At 38.9% G+C, this 19,797-nt stretch overlaps 1 protein-coding gene across 5 annotated transcripts in view; it reads left to right on the top strand.

Annotated features, from left to right (window-relative positions):
* The window catches only part of MYO16 (myosin XVI), a 783,767-nt gene that overhangs the window by 477,325 nt on the left and 286,645 nt on the right, over positions 1 to 19,797 (top strand). For all 5 annotated transcript variants that reach the window (XR_012222718.1, XM_073556817.1, XM_073556818.1 and 2 more), the window contains exon 17: positions 19,244 to 19,346. Coding sequence is in view for 4 of the 5 variants with exons in the window: in XM_073556817.1 (XP_073412918.1) it covers positions 19,244 to 19,346 (103 nt within the window). In the remaining variant the exon portion in view is untranslated. The remainder of the gene's footprint in view (positions 1 to 19,243; positions 19,347 to 19,797) is intronic.

Here is a 19,797-nt window from a genome sequence, read left to right on the forward strand (position 1 = left end):
TATCACACAGGATAGGATTAGATACACAGCTAAGCAGTCAGTATCACACAGGAGAGGATTAGACACATGGCTCAGCAGACAGTATCACACAGGATAGGATTAGATACATGGCTGAGCAGTCAGTATCACACAGGATAGGATTAGATACACAGCCAGCAGTCAGTATCACACAGGATAAAAATAGATACACGGCTCAACAGACAGTATCACACAGGATAGGATTAGATACGTAGCTCAGCACACAGTATCACACAGGATAGGATTAGATACACAGCTCAGCAGTCAGTATCACATAGGATAGGATTAGATACACAGCTCAGCAGTCAGTATCACACAGGAGAAGATTAGACACATAGCTCAGCAGGCAGTATCACACAAGATAGGATTAGATACATGGCTCAGCAGTCAGTATCACACAGGATAGGATTAGATACACGGCTCAGCAGTCAGTATCACACAGGATAAAAATAGATACACGGCTCAGCAGACAGTATCACACAGGATAGGATTAGATACGCAGCTCAGCAGTCAGTATCACACAGGATAGGATTAGATACACAGCTCAGCAGTCAGTATCACACAGAATAGGAATAGATACACGGCTCAGCAGACAATATCACACAGGATAGGATTAGATACACAGCTCAGCAGTCAGTATCACACAGGAGAGGATTAGATACATGGCTGAGCAGTCAGTATCTCACAGGATAGGATTAGATACACAGCTCAGCAGTCAGTATCACACCGTATAGGATTAGATACACAGCTCAACAGTCAGTATCACACAGGATAAAAATAGATACACGGTTCAGCAGACAGTATCACACAGGATAGGATTAGATACGCAGCTCAGCACACAGTATCACACAGGATAGGATTAGATACACGGCTCAGCAGTCAGTATCACATAGGATAGGATTAGATACACAGCTCAGCAGTCAGTATCACACAGGAGAGGATTAGACACATAGCTCAGCAGGCAGTATCACACAAGATAGGATTAGATACATGGCTCAGCAGTCAGTATCACACAGGACAGGAATAGATACACGGCTCAGCAGACAGTATCACACAGGATAGGATTAGATACACAGCTCAGCAGTCAGTATCACACTGGACAGGAATAGATACACGGCTCAGCAGACAGTATCACACAGGATAGGATTAGATACACGGTTCAGCAGACAATATCACACAGGATAGGATTAGATACACAGCTCAGCAGTCAGTATCACACAGGAGAGGATTAGATACACAGCTGAGCAGTCAGTATCACACAGGATAGGATTAGATACACAGCTCAGCAGTCAGTATCACACAGGATAGGATTAGATACGCAGCTCAGCACACAGTATCACACAGGATAGGATTAGATACACGGCTCAGCAGTCAGTATCACATAGGATAGGATTAGATACACAGCTCAGCAGTCAGTATCACACAGGAGAGGATTAGACACATAGCTCAGCAGGCAGTATCACACAGGATAAAAATAGATACACGGCTCAGCAGACAGTATCACACAGGATAGGATTAGATACGCAGCTCAGCACACAGTATCACACAGGATAGGATTAGATACACGGCTCAGCAGTCAGTATCACATAGGATAGGATTAGATACACAGCTCAGCAGTCAGTATCACACAGGAGAGGATTAGACACATAGCTCAGCAGGCAGTATCACACAAGATAGGATTAGATACATGGCTCAGCAGTCAGTATCACACAGGACAGGAATAGATACACGGCTCAGCAGACAGTATCACACAGGATAGGATTAGATACACAGCTCAGCAGTCAGTATCACACTGGACAGGAATAGATACACGGCTCAGCAGACAGTATCACACAGGATAGGATTAGATACACGGTTCAGCAGACAATATCACACAGGATAGGATTAGATACACAGCTCAGCAGTCAGTATCACACAGGAGAGGATTAGATACACAGCTCAGCAGTCAGTATCACACAGGATAAAAATAGATACACGGCTCAGCAGACAGTATCACACAGGATAGGATTAGATACGCAGCTCAGCACACAGTATCACACAGGATAGGATTAGATACACGGCTCAGCAGTCAGTATCACATAGGATAGGATTAGATACACAGCTCAGCAGTCAGTATCACACAGGAGAGGATTAGACACATAGCTCAGCAGGCAGTATCACACAAGATAGGATTAGATACACGGCTCAGCAGTCAGTATCACACAGGATAGGATTAGATACACAGCTCAGCAGTCAGTATCACACAGGACAGGAATAGATACACGGCTCAGCAGACAATATCACACAGGATAGGATTAGATACACAGCTCAGCAGTCAGTATCACACAGGATAGGAATAGATACACGGCTCAGCAGACAATATCACACAGGATAGGATTAGATACACAGCTCAGCAGTAAGTATCCCACAGGATAGGATTAGATATGCAGCTCAGCACACAGTATAATACAGAATAGTATTAGATACACAGTTCAGCAGTCAGTATCACACAGGATAGGATTAGATGCACGTTTTTTATGTGCAATATAATCATTATAATTTGTTATAACTAACCCCAGTTGGTTACTATGCCCAGGTAATGCCGGGCTCTTCAGCTAGTAGTATAATAAATAGAGGGGAATGGCAGATGCAAATAAAGAGTGTCTTAACAATGAAAAAAAAAATACACACGAGAGAGTGGAAAAATATCCCAAGTTTGAAAATGTTGAAGATTGTACCTGCAAAGATGAAAAAATAAAATTAATTTGATCCACAGGCTACAGGATTTTTTTCACTTACAAATTGCCCTGTTGTGTTGGTTTCTTTAAAAGGAATTTGTTACTTGATTCCTGCTGTCTAAACCTTGTACATGATGAATTATAGCCTTGCACGGCTCCAGCCAGGTATGTTTGCTACAGCAAGGCTAAGGATTATTGACAGACAAGACTATTCTGGCACCACCCCCCAACCTGCTACTCCTCACACCACTCTACTTGATTGATAGGTCTCTCCCTATGTACATTTGTATGTGACTTGCCAATTAGCTAAAGATGTTTGATGTCAGAGATGTGTCATCAGATTAGACTTTTCTCTACCTATAGTTCCTGATTGGCCCCACAAGTAATGTTTTCTTCTGAAATATTGGAGTGTTTCAGAGAAAAACATATCTGTCTCCAATTGTAGTTTGGGCTGCTTAAGTCAAATGACAGGTTCAATTAAAATATCCAGAATGTCAATTTTTAATACAGATTTTCATCATAGATTTCACTTGTTTCAATATTTAGAGGAGACATTTACAGTAAATTCACATTAAAACAGTTTTTGCTGTTGATTTGGAGCTGTTTCTGCTGACCTGCAGGGGAATATAAGCATTGTATATACAGGAGGGTCTCGGCTCACCTTACTGATCAAACAGATTAAGAATGTATATCCAAAAGACAGCTCATTTGAAAACACATTACATTTTCTCTGGTCATTGAAATGTTTGTATAATTAGGACAACCCATGTCCTTAAGCCTTTTAAAGCTGCTCAGATGTCTGCACTTCACCTGTAGTGCTGCATTCACACTGACTACCTTGATTTGACTGTCCTAAAACAAAACAACCTCTTTATTGCTGATCACTGATAAAATGTGGCTCCAGGGAAACTTTCCTCTTTTGTCTGCACACTTTGCTTTGCTACAACAAGGTACCGGTCCACCAATTCAACTATGCTGTTCCTTGTTGCTGGCCATACACTTTGCTATGCTGCAACAAGGTATCTGTCAAATTGGCGATACATGTCCTACAGGTCTTTGGTACTCTTCACACATTTGGCTTTGTTATCACAAGGTACACATTTGGTTCTGCTACAGCACCATAACTGTTGTATACATTGCTCCTTGGTCGCATATGGTTACACATGCCAGCCATGTATCCTGCTTTGATGTAATTTTGCATCACCTTTCCATACAACCTGATGGCATAGCCGATCTACACCATAAGGTGAGCCATTTCTCCTGGAGCTGCTACTGCTATTCATAGAGGTTTCAGTTGCTGGACGTACAGAAATCATTGTCCAGGTGGGTCCGATGATGTCCGATGATGTCCCATGATGTGTCATACCATTCACCAAAGGCTAGGTTCACATTAGCATTTGCTTCTTTCCTTAAGCTGTGCCTACTTCCGCATGCGTCCTGCATACCTATCTTTAACATTGTGTACACAGGGACATGCGTTGTATGCGGATGCGTCGTTTTGACTTACCCACTGAACGCAAGAAAATGCAACATATTGCATTCGGAGGGCACTTCAAAACGACGCATGCAGATGCATCCGCAAACAACGCATGTCCCTGCATTCACAATGTTAAAGATAGGTATGCAGGATGCATGCAGAAGTAGGTGAAGCTTAAAGGGAATCTGTCACCCCTTTTTTGAGATATCATATAATGATATCATTCAATTGTGTGTCACATAAGGATTCTCTTAGTACTTTTGCTTCCCCCTGACTCCGCACCTTTAATGCATAAATACCTTTTTTATATCGGTTCAGATGTATGTAAACAGCCGCTATCCGGTCCGCTGGACGGGGCTTATTCACCTGCTCCCCCCATCTTGCTCTATGCATTTCTTCTTGTGTAGAGCAAGACAGGGAGGGGGGAGCAGGTGAATAAGCCCCGCCCAGCTGACCGGACCGCGGCAGTTTACATACATCTGAACCGATATAAAAAAGGTATTTATGCATGAAAGGTGCGGGGTCAGGGGGAAACAAAAGTACTAAGAGAATCCTTATGTGACACACAATTGAATGATATCATTATATGATATCTCAAAAAAGGGGTGACAGATTCCCTTTAAGGAAAGAGGTCCGCAGCACCACGCTGCAGACTCAAACGCTAATGTGAACCCAGCCTAACAGCTGCAGTTAATCATAGTTCTCAGAAGTCAGTTAACCTAAGAATGGGATGTCACTGTTTCCTGTCCTAGCAGAGACCACCAGATTGTTGTGTGCTGAAGTGACTGAGATTAGATCCAATCAGTATACCTTCTTAAAGCACCACTCCAGCATTTTTTTTATTGCACCACTGGAATGGTGTTTTAAATGTAAATCTCCTGCCCCTTGTCTCATACTCACCTGCAGTTGCCTTCATTGTTTTCCACATCGCTCCCATCAGTCTCTGGCAAAATGCAATTTCATGGAGCGGGCGTAGATCACTTTTCAATACAGGTCTATGAGAGCATCGTTCTGGCCTCATTCTGGTTCTCATAAACTTGCATTTAGAGCTTGTGACGTAGCTTATGGCCAGTGAGAAACTACGCTTACAAGATCACGTCCACCATCGTTTACCATCATTTGATTATATTTTTAATTTAACATCAACATTTTCATGTCGTTTTCACTAAATATTACACACCCAAAAATGGAAAAATCTTTTTTTTTTTTCTTTTACAATTTTCTAATTTTTTTTTCACTAGTTGGAAAAAAAATACACATGCTTGATATCACTGTAATCTTATTAACCTGGAGAATCGCAGTGTAATGCATTGTGACCTGCAAGTACTGCGACAAGCAAGTTGCAAACCATAGAAAGACAGCCGACAGCACAACAGGAATAATCAGGGTGCACGCTCAAAGTCCAAGGACCCAATTGGACAAAAAGTATTCACAGAAGCAAAAGAGAAAAGAGCAGCATCCAATCTGGATGAAAAAAGTGATGAAAAATTTATTCTGCCACCAATAAATACAAAACAAGTTGCAAAGTCTGAACTAGCTGGTTTCTCGAGACTTGCTTGTCATGGGCACAGCCACAATGTCACTCCATTCACCTGCATTATGCTGTAATGTAGCAATAGCACAGGAGGATCTTTGGCCAATCTAACTGCGACACAGCCAAAATCATAGTGAAGCATTAGCCTAAAGGTGTCCAATCACTCAACGAACTGACTCTTTTTTTATGGCTTGAGGAAGATTGAATATGTGGAGCAGGAATATATATCAAGAATTGGACATGATGATACGCTATGTTTTTTCTTTTAAAAGATCATGAAGCTTTCGTATGTTCTCAACTGCTTACATCCGTGTAGCCTATACTTTCACTGGGATATCATACAGATGATTTTATGACCATCAGTTTTCACAAGCAGCATTTTTTGAGCAAAATTCACAGCAATTTTTGATGCAGCTATTTGAAATAAAGTTAGAAATAGATACAAAAATAATGCAAAGTATAAAGGAAGGACCTATTCTTATCAGCTTCTGGCTTTGGCTCAAAACTACATTAAGCGTTGCAGTGACATATTAATAAATGTAAATCCTTATGGATTGCATGCAATAAAATACAAGGAAATATATAATAATCAACCAAAATATATATGCATCGTAGGAATACACCATTAGTCTATGTCTTGTTATTTGTGCTGATGACAAGGACATTGTACATGTCGAATTTGTGTTTTTACATGAAACTCTTCTAACTACTCGTAAAAGGTAGCGCAGTGTGTTCTGTGTTGCCTATTGTGCTACTGGCCTTTCGTAATAACATGACAAATGTGAAGACTAAACAAAAAGGATAACTCTGCAGCCTGGAACCTACGATTTTCCTTATTTAGCGAGGCATACAATTAGCATAGCACTCTCCTAACACGTATTCTATTTATGCTAAGAAATGCACGGCTATGCAAACAACACATGTCACATGCACAAAAGATAAACATCGCTATTCAGGCATCATTTATAGGACATCTCAGTGCGGGGCAGGGACATTTTCTATCTCAGAAATAGGTTAATAGAAGTGCAAGCATCATTTCAAAGTAACATAAGGCTTTTTTTTTTCTTCCTAATGACCTTTATAGTTTGCTTTTATAGAACTTATGAAAAACAGATACATTTAGATCCTTGTATAAGAAAACTGAAAATCAAATCATTAAATTGATACAAATATATTGGTCCAATGTCCTCTGAATGACACTGGTGGCCAAAGTTTTTTGCTGTCTCTGTCAGCTCAGTAGGGATTTACATTTTCATGTCTGAAGTTTAAAAGAAACTAGTAGGAAATGTTTCTTAAAACTAACTAAAAATGTTCTGTGTGAAGTAAACCTAAGTCTGTGTTTTGCTGGAGTGATATGCACTCCTCAACATTGAAATTGCAACGAAGAAAAGTCATGGATTTATGAAGTAGTCTAAGCAAATTTTTGCCACACTGAATGCACTTGGGCACGAAAATCATCAAGATTAGATGCTAGCAGCTCTCCTTGGAATTGCCAACCAATAATCTCCCAGGTTTGATCATTAGGAGACAAGCCTGGAAATACTACTGACCATGGTAGCACATCTGGACCACACAGGTTACTCACAATATTACAAGCAACATGTGGCCTAGTGTTGTTGTGTTGAAAAACGGCTCCTGGGATTTGTTCGTACTACTGTGTCCATGAGCAAATCAATTTAGATACATTGCATTATGCCACCCATAACATAATTCCAAGATTACAGCAAATACAACGTTCCCTCATGAAGGCCTCTTAATGGAGTTACACACATGGTCTCCAGACTAATCTTCTGTTATCATTGTATGCAAGACAAAAGTGAGACTCATTGCTGAAGAGGATAGACTTCCACTTCAGCTTCCATTGCCATCTTGCTCTGCATCATGATAGGCTTTGATAGCTGTTGCATAAGGTCAATGAATCAACTGTAGCTGGACGTATGGCTCATGGCCAACGTCATTCAAATGTCTTTTGATATTTTCCATAGACAATGTTTGTCATCTTAGGCTTGCTATGTGATGTCCAGTTTCACCTGTATGCTGTATGGAATGGATCAATAATGAAACCAGTGATACTGTCATTTCTCCATAGTGTCCCAGGATCCATTTTTCAACATGACAATGCCAGGCAGCATGTTGCCCATCCTACTGTGAGTGGCCTAAATGTGCAACCATGGCCTGCAGCGTCCTCCAGAATTTTCTTTCATCTAGCTCACCTGGGACATTATTGGTTGGAAACTGAAAATGGGAGCTGCCAGCAGCAGATCCTGATTTGCTTGTTCATGTATATTCAGAGTGGCACAAAATTCCTCAGAGAACCATTTATAAACTTATTGACAACATGCCAAGGTGTATGAGTGAATTTGTGCAAATGACACTCATATTTAATAATCAAAATATTTCAAAAAATTTGGTTTCCACTTTTTCATTTTTACATAGCATTATTATCTTGTGGTAGTTCAATTCACTCAGCGGTACACGGAGGTAGAAAACAGAAACATCATCTCTTTAAATCTTTGGTTTTTTTTTATATGGCAGCATAAGCAAACAAGAAGGAGCAAGTAAAACACAAACCTTTAGGCAAAATCAGGAAACAACAAAGAAAACAAAATGCTGTAGCACAGTCCATACATTTGTGGGTAGACCACTCTGTAGCAACACAGTTTCAGTCTTTCCTCTTCAGGATACAAACCACTGGAGGTCCTCCCTCCAGTTTTGCTGAACAAAGGCTGCCTCTGGAACCCAGCTATTTATGCCCCAGACCATACCCAGGGGTGAAGATAAGGTGGACTTCCTCCCACCTGCTCTATGGATGTCCACATAAAAGCCAGCCCATTATGAAAATTAGCTTAACCCCTCAGATCACTTTGTTTGCTGGAGGAAAATACTCTGATTTTCACATCACTGATGCCATTAAGCGCAGTGACACATATTTCCCCTCCAGTACTTTGTCATAATGTATATCAATCCTGTGGTTTTCATGATTTCACGACTTTCTTTCTTAGTGTTGCAATTTCAATGGTGAGGAGTGTATGTATCACCAATTAAGTCACTGTGAAATTGCTGCTAAACAACTTTTAAATCAGCTAATAAAGAGATTTATAAGCCATTTTCATTATACGCTGGAGGAAAAGTAACTACTAACTATTACTTTTTAAAACAACTCTGAAATCACAGCATTTTGCAGTTAAGAAAAATCAATAGCTCTTCAATTGACTTCTACGAGTCTGCATTACTAAGAACAGCAATATCAAAGTGACATTGCTTTCTATTGCATACAGACATCACACTGAGCGAAAAAACAGCCTAAAGCCCCCATTACACACTACGATATCGCTAGCAATATCGCTGTAAAGTCACTGATTTTGTGACGTTGCAGCGATATTGCTAGCGATATCGCTGCATGTGATACTTACCTCCGACCGGCTCCCCCGCTGGTTATCGCTGATCGCGCGAGAATCTGCTGGACCATTCCTCGTCGGCCACTTCCTGCGGCGCTTCCTGCTGTGACGACGAGCGACGCGTGGAGCCGGGCGGGAGGACGCAGGATCGCCTCGTCTGACAGGTAAGTAGTGATCCCCATCCCCAGCGATGTCGTTGGTGAGATCTGCCTGTGTGGCAGCTCACTAGCGACCACCTAGCGATGCACCAGCGATCCTGACCGCGTCATATCGCTGGTCGGGATCGCTGGTGAGTCGCTAGGTGTAACATTACCCTTAGAGAGAGCGTGGATGTGGCTGAACAAATATGGTCAAGCCTTGCCCACATGTATAATTGAATGACATATAACTTACCGGCAAAATCATTCAGCCACTAGTTCCTGCATGTGGGATTGATTGATCAGCCCTGTCTATTCTCACCCTACTCAATAATTGGGCAATATGGGTTTCGGGCAGTAACTCGTGATGAGCGAGTATACTCATTGCTTGGGTTTTCCCGAGCATGCTCAGGTGTCCTCCGAGTATTTTGGCGTGCTCAGAGATTTAGTTTGTGTCGATGCAGCTGCATGATTTGTGGCTACTAGACAGCTTGAATACATGTGGGGATTCCCTAACAAACAGGCAACCCCCCCATGTATTTAGGCTGTCTAGCAGCCACAAATCATGCAGCTGCATCGACACAACTAAATCTCCGAGCACGCCAAAATACTCGGAGGACACCCGAGCGTGATTGGGAAATCCCGAGCAATGAGTATACTCGCTCATCACTAGTAGTAACCACTTCTAAGAGGGAGTGAATTGGACACTTTCACATGGTGGTATTCTGTTCAGTATGTTGAATCTGTATTTGTAACCCAAAGTCAGGTTTAGCTTGGTCCAAAACACAGAAGCGCAAAGCTTCCCACTATAGTTTTTCTCTATGTATGTTCCACTCTTCATTTTAGCTTACAAGTACACTGACCAAATTACTGTCCTATCCAAGTTACTGAATTCCTATAAATAAATGTTGGCTCGGTAGAAAACTGATTAAAACCACCACAATGTGAAAATTGTACACTTGTTAATAAGATTAAAATCTCCTAAATGTAGGGCTTACTCCCCTATAAAATCAGAAAATCCTATTAAAGTAATTAAACATGGGCTTTGTAAACCAGGCAACCTCTTTTCGAATAAGGGAACCAATCCCTAACCGCAGGCATCATCATGACTTGGTGACCGTTCCAAAGATTAATATTAGCTATGTTTAACCTTAAAGAAGTGTCATTTTTTACAGAACACAGTTTTAAAATATGGTCAGTTTTAAATGCCTGGCATGGAGAGAAGCGTCTGCTGGATGGCCTCACACGTCTCCTTACTTTGATTAACAGGTCTTTCCCTATAAACAAATAAACCTGAACAGGGGAATTGCTGGAGAAATCACCTGGCACTATTTCCCAAGCTTTCCACAATACACTGCTATCTATGAAGGAGGCACTGTTCTTTGTATCTTAATGGTCATAACTCTTTTATTTTTTGCTTGATATAACTGTCTAAGGCTCTTTTATTTTTGTTGAAAAAAAAAACATTTTGTAAGTGCTGTGTTTTGGTACATATTAGCAATAGCATTTAAATTATTTTTTATTATGGACTAAAGCAACATTTGCAGTTTTTGATATCATTTTATACTATACACCAATAATCCTACATGATGATCTAAATGTCATGCACAAGTTGTAAAGTCAAAAACAATGCCAACTAGGTGCCAACTTTTGAGTTGGAGATTATATTGAATAAACTGTATTTATGGTAAAAAAGTGGATTTGTCTGTTATCTATTATTGTAGGGGGGGCTGTTGTATTAAAGTTCCTATGGCATTTGCTTGGGTCAAAATGTAGATCATCAGGCCCTTTGGGGTACCAATCCAATCCTGTATTTAACTATACAAATATAAACTTATTAATAACGGAAAGTGGCTTTGACTGCTGCAGTGCATCCTAGAGATCGTGAAGTATGCACGAAAACAAGTGTTTTGGTGGCAATGGGACCCCCTCCTTTTTGCAAATTGCTTCTTATATATTGATACGTTCAGCATCTGTGGAGCAAGATGGGAGGCTTTTTATTGTTGGATACTAAATCTTTAATTCCATAAGTGTTGCTGTGTGTATAATTTGTGTATCTGTGTGTCTAAGTTGTTTCTCACCAGTCAGGTCCCCACTCTTCACTGAACGGATTTCAGACAGTTTACATGATGTGTATAAGTTTCTTAACATTATAGGTGTATATTAGTTTCCCTTCTTACAGAAAAGCTACCAACTCCCAATCTCGGAAATCTACTGGTTCCTCTGATGAACATTTTATTGTTATAATCCTCAAAAACACTATTCAAATCTTATGCTTCTCTAACTTCAAACACGTGCAAAACCCAAACCTTAGGCACCAGGCCTCAATTTCTCTCTATTCTCTTAACCTACATATTTACGGCTTCCTAGCTGATGTTACCAGCTGAGAAGCTGAGCTGGGCTCTACTCTTAAAGCCATAACATGGAATCAAATGTGGGAAATCATGGCTACGAGTTCTATTGACAACTCATTTTGGAGAAATTCTACAAGGTATTGCTGAGATAGTATTTATTCCCAACATTAATAGCCTAAATGGACCCTGGTCACATGCTTAACAAGTGCCCTGACAAAAATGATATGTACCAGGCCAAATGGACATGTCTCAAAGTTTGGTATCTACTGATCTGAATGTACAAAATAATACAAGCAGTTAAAGATCACAATTTAGTAATGAGCCTCACTTCTTGGTAAAGAATTAGAGATTCTTTAGACCTAGGAGAAAATTCATATCCTTAATTTTATAGCAACAGATGAAGTAATTGTCTATGGATGGAAAAAATCTACTGTTGATAAAAATTCACGGCTTTAAGACAAGAGAACACTTAACAAGTTTCAGAAAATGTGGGACCCCGGGACACAGTTAGCTCTCATCCTCCACAACCAAAAAAACAAAATGCCCTTTTATGAGCCAAAATCCTTAATTCTGAAAGCCACACACACAGAAGCCCAGACACACACAAGGGTTGCCAATCATCCAAAAAATTCAGGACAGTCTGTAAAAATAGTACACTTTTTTTCCTTTCCAAAAAAAATTTAAGGCATCTGAGATTTTTTTGAAGTTGAATAAACTTATAAGGATTATTTTCATTGTAGTTATCATCATTTTACAGTTTACAGAGAATGTACCTGATGTCTTTACATCAGAATTATGGGTTGTGAACATGTATCGCTTACAATCATAATGATTTATTATGGTTTTCCAATGTGTCTGCAAAAAATATTGTCTGTCCGTGATTTTTTTGATAAGCTTTCCAGAAAAAATAAAAAGTCCAGTTGGTAACCCAGTTGCACACACATACACGCATTCTCTGTTTTACTCCCTTCCACCTTCGAACACTCCCCATTCTTGCTCTCTCCCCTCATACATACCAGTTGACTGCCCATATGGTAACCATACTGCCAATTATTTTTAATCACTAATATCACTATTATTTCTACTTCCATGGTACATTTCGCATTTAAGATTTTTTATTTGACTCCTATTGTAGCATGAGAATATATCTTTCCTGTACCTTACTGAAAAGATAAAAAACACTTTTAAAAAATATTCTTTTTTTTCACAGCATTGACGTGTGTTTTATGCAATGTTACAAGATTCCCAACATTTCAGTAAAGGTCAAAGAGTCAAGGGAACGCTGTAATTTACAATTGAAGTTTCAGCTGAAAACTGCCAATCACACTGCCTGAAATGTAATCTGCCATAGAAAACTTCCAGGCACCAAAAACATTGAGGCCGGCAAAATGATCAACACAGAATAAGTTTTATTTCCATCAAATGGAAAGTTGTCTACCATTTCTTACATTATAAGCTTCCATGCCACTGTATGAAAATTAAACAGTTTTATATATGAACACATAAAGATTGCTAAAAGATGACCTATAGAGGAAATGACAAGAGAAGGTTTTTGAACCAATTCCTATTTCCTACTCTTATTGTATATATTGTAAATGCACAAAGATATGTGAACAAATAATATATATACAGTATATTTTCCAATAAAATTGTATGACTAATTTTACACCCTGATAAGTCAGGAAGGAGTTGCATTAGTAAAAAGCTTTGTTCCTTCTTGTGCTTAATGTGGCAAAAGAACAAATGTTGACAGTAAATTACTGAAGCAGATGGTCACAAATTTAGCAGAAAATAGTTAATAATTATTACTACTGTCAGTTAACCTAGAGGGACTACTAAAAGCAAATATAAACTGCTGACAGTGTTTACGTCATGATCAGAATGTGAATGCCAAGAATATTTTTTCTAAGCTCTGCTGGACAAAAGGATATTTAATAAGTAGGATAACATAACATAATACTTAATCAGTTTTCCCTATTGTACATTTATATACTGTGGCTAAAAAGAAAACACAATCGGCCTCATTTATCAATGCTTTCTTCTCAATTTTTTGGTGTAAAAAAGTTCCTTACCAAAAGTCTCAATGGAATATGTGCTTAATCCATTTTTTGTTTCTTTTCTCCTCATTTGCCAAATTTGGGAAGTTAAAAGATGATTAAATTTATAGAGCAAATCAGGATTTTTCTGGTAGAGTTTAAAGTTTTTCTGATTAGTTTCCAAACCAATCACTTGATCACAATTTTACTTTTACTTTTTTATTTGCTTATTTGAACTTTACTAGAAGGGGTTGTCCTGCCTTGTGCTATTGATGATCTGTTTACTGGATAGGTCATTAATATCAGATTAGTGGGGGTTTGACACATGGCACCCCCACAAAGGCTGGTTTCACATTTGCATTTTTTTTCGCGGTATTTTAGCGCTAAATAGCGCATGCGTTTTTTTTTCCTATACTTTGCATGGGATGCGCTTATGTGCGCATACACATGCGTTTGTACGCGTTTTTCCGCGCATGCGTTTTTTTGCGGTATGCGCTCGGGCGCACAAAATGCAACCTGTTGCATTTTTTGGGCGTCCGACTTGCCTCAAAAAAACGCATGCGCGCGCAATGCGTTTTTTTACAGCAAGACACCCATTATAAGTCTATGGTGAGCATATGTGCGCATTGGCATGCTTATGTATGCGTTTTTTTGCACATGCGTTTTTTTTTTTTACCATTAGTTTAGACAATGGAATTTAGGGGTTTGGGTTAGAGTTAGGGTTAGTTAAGGGGGTTTAGGGTTAGGGTTAGGGTTAGGGTCAGGGTCAGGGTTAGGGTTAGGATCAGGGTATGGTTTGGTTAAGGGTTAGGGTTAGGATCAGGGTATGATTTGGTTAAGGGTTAGGGTTAGGGTTAGGGTCAGGGTTAGGGTCAGGGTTAGGGTTAGGGTCAGGGTTAGGGTTAGGGTTAGGGTTAGGGTCAGGGTTAGGGTTAGGGTTAGGGTTAGGGTCAGGGTCAAGGTTAGGATCAGGGTATGGTTTGGTTAAGGGTTAGGGTTAGGGTTAGGGTCAGGGTTAGGGTTAGGGTTAGGGTTAGGGTTAGGGTATGGTTTGGTTAAGGGTTAGGGTTAGGGTCAGGGTCAAGGTTAGGGTTAGGATCAGGGTATGGTTTGGTTAAGGGTTAGGGTTAGGGTTAGGGTCAGGGTTAGGGTTAGGGTTAGGGTTAGGGTATGGTTTGGTTAAGGGTTAGGGTTAGGGTCAGGGTTAGGGTTAGGGTTAGGGTCAGGGTTAGGGTTAGGGTTAGGGTCAGGGTCAAGGTTAGGGTTAGGATCAGGGTATGGTTTGGTTAAGGGTTAGGGTTAGGGTCAGGGTTAGGGTTAGGGTCAGGGTTAGGGTTAGGGTTAGGGTTAGGGTATGGTTTGGTTAAGGGTTAGGGTTAGGGTCAGGGTTAGGGTTAGGGTCAGGGTTAGGGTTAGTAAAGTCATGGTTTGGGTTAGTGTGAGGGGCCACCTAATGTTTGGAAAAAACGCAAACGCGGTAAAAACGCACTAAAAACGCATACAAACGCATAAAAATGCTGCGTTTTTTTCATGCATGCTCATAAAAATGCTTGAAAAAAACGCAGCAGTTGTATGCTTTTGTATGCGTTTTTTCAATGCGTTTTTTTGCGGGAAAAACGCGCTGCAAAAAAAAGCAAGTGTGAAACTAGCCTAATCAACTGATATCAGCTCTTGTGGGAGCCTGATATAAACAGTGTATGAAATCAGAACATCATGGCTCTGTAGTGACCTCCTTCAAGAATTGCTGATCATCTTTGTTTATGCTTTCAGTTGACTATCGCTAGAGCTGATGATGTCTGATAGTTTGGGAGCTGCGTGTGCTAAGGATAGATCATCATTTTCATTAGCAAAGACCCAGGATTTAAGTCCATCTGAACACAGACATAACTGTATGTCATAGTTAGGGTAGGTTCACATGACAGTATAGAAAATCATTGAGAGTTGCATCCATAAAAGTTGGATGATTTTTTTCCCCACTTGTCATTTGTGTGCAGACCATATGCATTCCTCTTTTTACACCACAGCTATTAATCATTTACAAGGCCCTTTACTGTTTCCTACATTACAGAATTGCAATGTATTCGTAAAAATCGGAAGCTATGCTGTGGCTTCGTATGGCATCTAATTCTTTTCTCACACCCAAATACTTGAATGGTCGAGTCTCATCTGATTTCAGAGGAAAATCATGCATGCTGTGATTTTTTTCACATACAGATTCAGTCAGTGAAAAGAATCATTTTTCTGCATTTCCCCATTGAATAACATTGGCTTGAGTGCCATCCAATTTTTAACTGATAAGCCTTTGGAGCAAAAATATGGTCGTGTGCACAAGCCCCTTAGAGTATGTGCATATGACTCGGGTGTAATATACAGGTGTCAGACAGCCGTCATCGTAAGGTGCTGATGGGTTTCTATGGGATTGCACAAAATCCCGTCTGTGCCATTCTTATCCTCCTCTTGGCTGGGCTTCATTGGAGAAGGCAATTTTTACTTTATACTACAATTTTGGGGTTTTGCAGCATATAGTATAAACATTCAAATGATCCCAGGTTCAGGTGCCTTATAATGGCTAAAAATACAAGAAAATTAAAATGATGATTTTAAAAACATTATAGATTATTATTATTAGTAGTAGTAGTAGTAGTATTGATTATTTATTATAGATCGTAAAAATCTAAAAGTATAAATTGGCCCTCTTTTCCCAGTGTAAAAAATTAAAAAACTAAAATAAAAATAATCATATTTGGTATTGTTGTGTTCATACAAATTTGCTCTAACAAGATATTATAATAATTTAACCATCTTTTAAACTAAAAAAAAATCATGCTAGAAATGCAATGTAATAAAAACATCTTATTTACCACAAAATGGTATCAAGAAAAAAAATACAAGCACCCAGATTGATCCATCGACAGAAAATAAAACAGGTGCAGATCTCAGAAAATGGTGCACAAACCATTTTAGTTTTTCCAAAATTCTAAATGTTGTAACCACTAATATGTAAAAAAAAAACCTTCTGAGTTTGGGATTATAATCATACCAACCTGAAGAATCATGATGCCATTACAATTTTACCTCAGAATGAATGGAGTTGAAACAAATTGCAAAAACAGTGGCAGAATAGCATTTTTTTCACTATTTCAAAATACTTATTATTTTATTTTCTTGTTTTTTTCAGTACGTTGAAGTGCAAAATAATTGGTATAATCAAAACTAGAGCTTGTCCCGCAATAAAGAAGACCTCATATGGCAATATCACTTGGAAAAACAGTTTTGCTCTTGGGAAAAGGGGAGGAAAAATTCAAAGTAGAAAAACTGGAAAAATTGCCCAGTTATGCAGTAGTAAAGAAAAATACAGCTTTACTTAAAAAATAGTTAGAATTATTTAGTTTCTTTTTTTTCACACAATTCTTTGAAATAAAACAATCATTCTATGATGATATTGTGGATGTAAAGATCAGACTCTCAATTTGTTGCATAACGGGAATGGGGACAAAGAGGTATCCCACCAAATGACAGTATATTCCTTTGGTCGTTTTTTTTTTTAATTTGCTATAATGTCACAATAATTTCTGTACATTTACAGACTACAGAATGCTCTTCGGTGCTGATTAAACTTGGGTACAGATTGATTTAAGGGACTCCGGTCCATATGCCACGACAGTACTCTGTGACTGTGGATGGGAGGCTCATGAATCTCTTATCTTCTGGGATCCACGGCACCACTTCTGATTAGCTGTGCTGCTATGACTTCATCTGTGTGCACGCCTCAACTCCTCAGTGATGACATTGTGCCATCCTGGCTAATCAAAAGTCACACAGGGGATCATTGAAGGTAAGAGATTTGTGAGGCTCCCATCCAACAATTATACCTGACCAATAAAAAAGGGGCCCCTGAATAGATCCATCCAACTTTAGTACTGATGTTGTTTATAGGCTTTGCTCTATTGTGGCAATGCAATAGTAGTGTGTTTCCATTATAGGTTGTGTGCTTTTCTAATAATGTCACGTTTTTCCTTGTATTCTTATATTCTTAATATACTGTGTTGTCATATACTGAGGAAGATATATAATTCTGTGTTAAAGTTAAACAGTTTAACCCCTTTAAGACTATTTGACATATTTATCTGTAACGGTGTAAGCAACAGCTGAAACCTGACCAATACACAGCCAGGCTCCTGCTGTAACCTATCTTACACCACTGTCAATAGTGACAGGAAGAGTTTGCTAGAGGGAAAACTTCCTCCACCAGTCCATCAGCACCTCCACCAGTCCATCAGCACCCTGCAGTGAGATCCTGGAGTGCCAATGGGTTGCTATGGCAACCAGAAACCTGACAAAGACCTCCAGGTCTGCTGTTCTATACAACCATTCAGATCCCTACTGGCAGGATTGGATAGACTAGCTGTTAGTCAAGAACTGATAGGATATTTTAATTTGCAGCACTGCCAGAGAAGTGTTGTGTATTACTAGTATCTCCATAATCGTATTGACTTATGAAATAAAGGTAACATGTTATTTGTGCAGCAAAACATCAAAAAACAACTGAACTGCAGTCTTTTTCCCCTATAAAAGTTAAGACTAGTTTGGTAATAGATATGTTCCCCAAAATGCTGCCACTGAAAAATACAACTCATCCCCTAAAAAAACAAGCCCAAATACAATTACATCAACCAAAAAAAATAAAAATAATTTGGCTCATAGGCTTTGACTATTAAAAAAAATGCTTTGTCCTAAAGGACTGAAATGGACAAGTCCATAAAGAGTGACAGTTGTTTTACTTTATTTTTCCGTAAATCAATAGTACATGTGAAAATTAGGGACTTTATAATATGTTGCATCAAAAAAACTTGCTTTTTTCTCTGCCAACAATGAAAACTTTTTATCAACATTCTCAATTCTGAGGTACAATCTGTATTCCATGAAGACATCTCCTGTCTCAGTAATGGGAAAATCTGTCTTCCGAATATAAATTATGCATCAGATTTTGGATTTTTGATAATGATGACTGATCAATTTTGGCAGAGAAAAAAGCAAATTTCTCTGATAAGATATATTACATTGTTGCTTATTTTCATGTGTACTATTGATTTATTAAATAAATATTAAAACGATGGTTACGCTGTAATGTTTTAATGAAGGGTACCAATGATGTAAAAACTGTGCCACATAGTATTATACAGTAATACTATTATATGGTAATTGTTTAGTGATATTCTACTGTCTATTGTGAGAATGCTACTGTATAATACTGTGTATTATTACTAGGCTTTGATATGTTTTAACCTTTTTTAAAGCATGCTTATTGGAATCTTTATACGTAGGGAACACCTGAGTTTCATGTTTTTCCGATTTTTCATACTTTGTGTATATTGAGATAAATAAATAAAATGCTTGACAAAACTTTTTTTCTAGTTTCAACTCCAAATGTGAAAGACATATGAAAGACATGCATAAATGTGAGACCAGCACGTACTGTGGCACATCTGAATTTGTTGTTGTGTGTTATAAATAATCACAATATCTTCTGTATATGCCAAAGTTATTTTTAATTCATGTGTTTCCCCTGCAGGTATCTCAACCAGACAATGCCAGCAGACTTATTAAGCACACAAAACAGAGAGAAATTAGCTAACCTCAAACAAGCACTGAATGCTCTGGGATTTAACAGTCTTGTAAGTTGTTCTGAACTGAGAATTGAGTGAAACTGACTTTAATAATTTAAAATTTCCTGGCTAATTAGATGACTACTCTGAATAAAACGCAAATTGACAGTAACATTAGTAGAACTATGAAAAGGGCACAGAGAGATATTGAAGTTGTACTTAATAAAGGGAAACCCATAAATTCTTCCGTCATCATTTTCATATTGAGTCCCAAGAACTTTAAGATATATTTTGGAATGGAATTATTTTCTATAAGAAATTTCTCATTATTCATCTACCATGACATCATGAAGGACTAAACTTCAAAAGTGTTCTTTCTTAACCTGTGTTCTGTAATGGTTTTAACTCCTTCACAACCTATGATGTATATTTATGTCATTGGCCATGTCCTTCATGTGGGCTCAGCCATTAAACCCGCATCTTTCCCCACACTCGATAGCTGATTTAAGCAGCCATCAAG

This window comes from Dendrobates tinctorius, unplaced genomic scaffold (genome assembly GCF_039654945.1).
Source record: "Dendrobates tinctorius isolate UK_male_01 unplaced genomic scaffold, ASM3965494v1 ptg000240l, whole genome shotgun sequence".
Classification (NCBI taxonomy): Eukaryota; Metazoa; Chordata; class Amphibia; order Anura; family Dendrobatidae; genus Dendrobates; species Dendrobates tinctorius.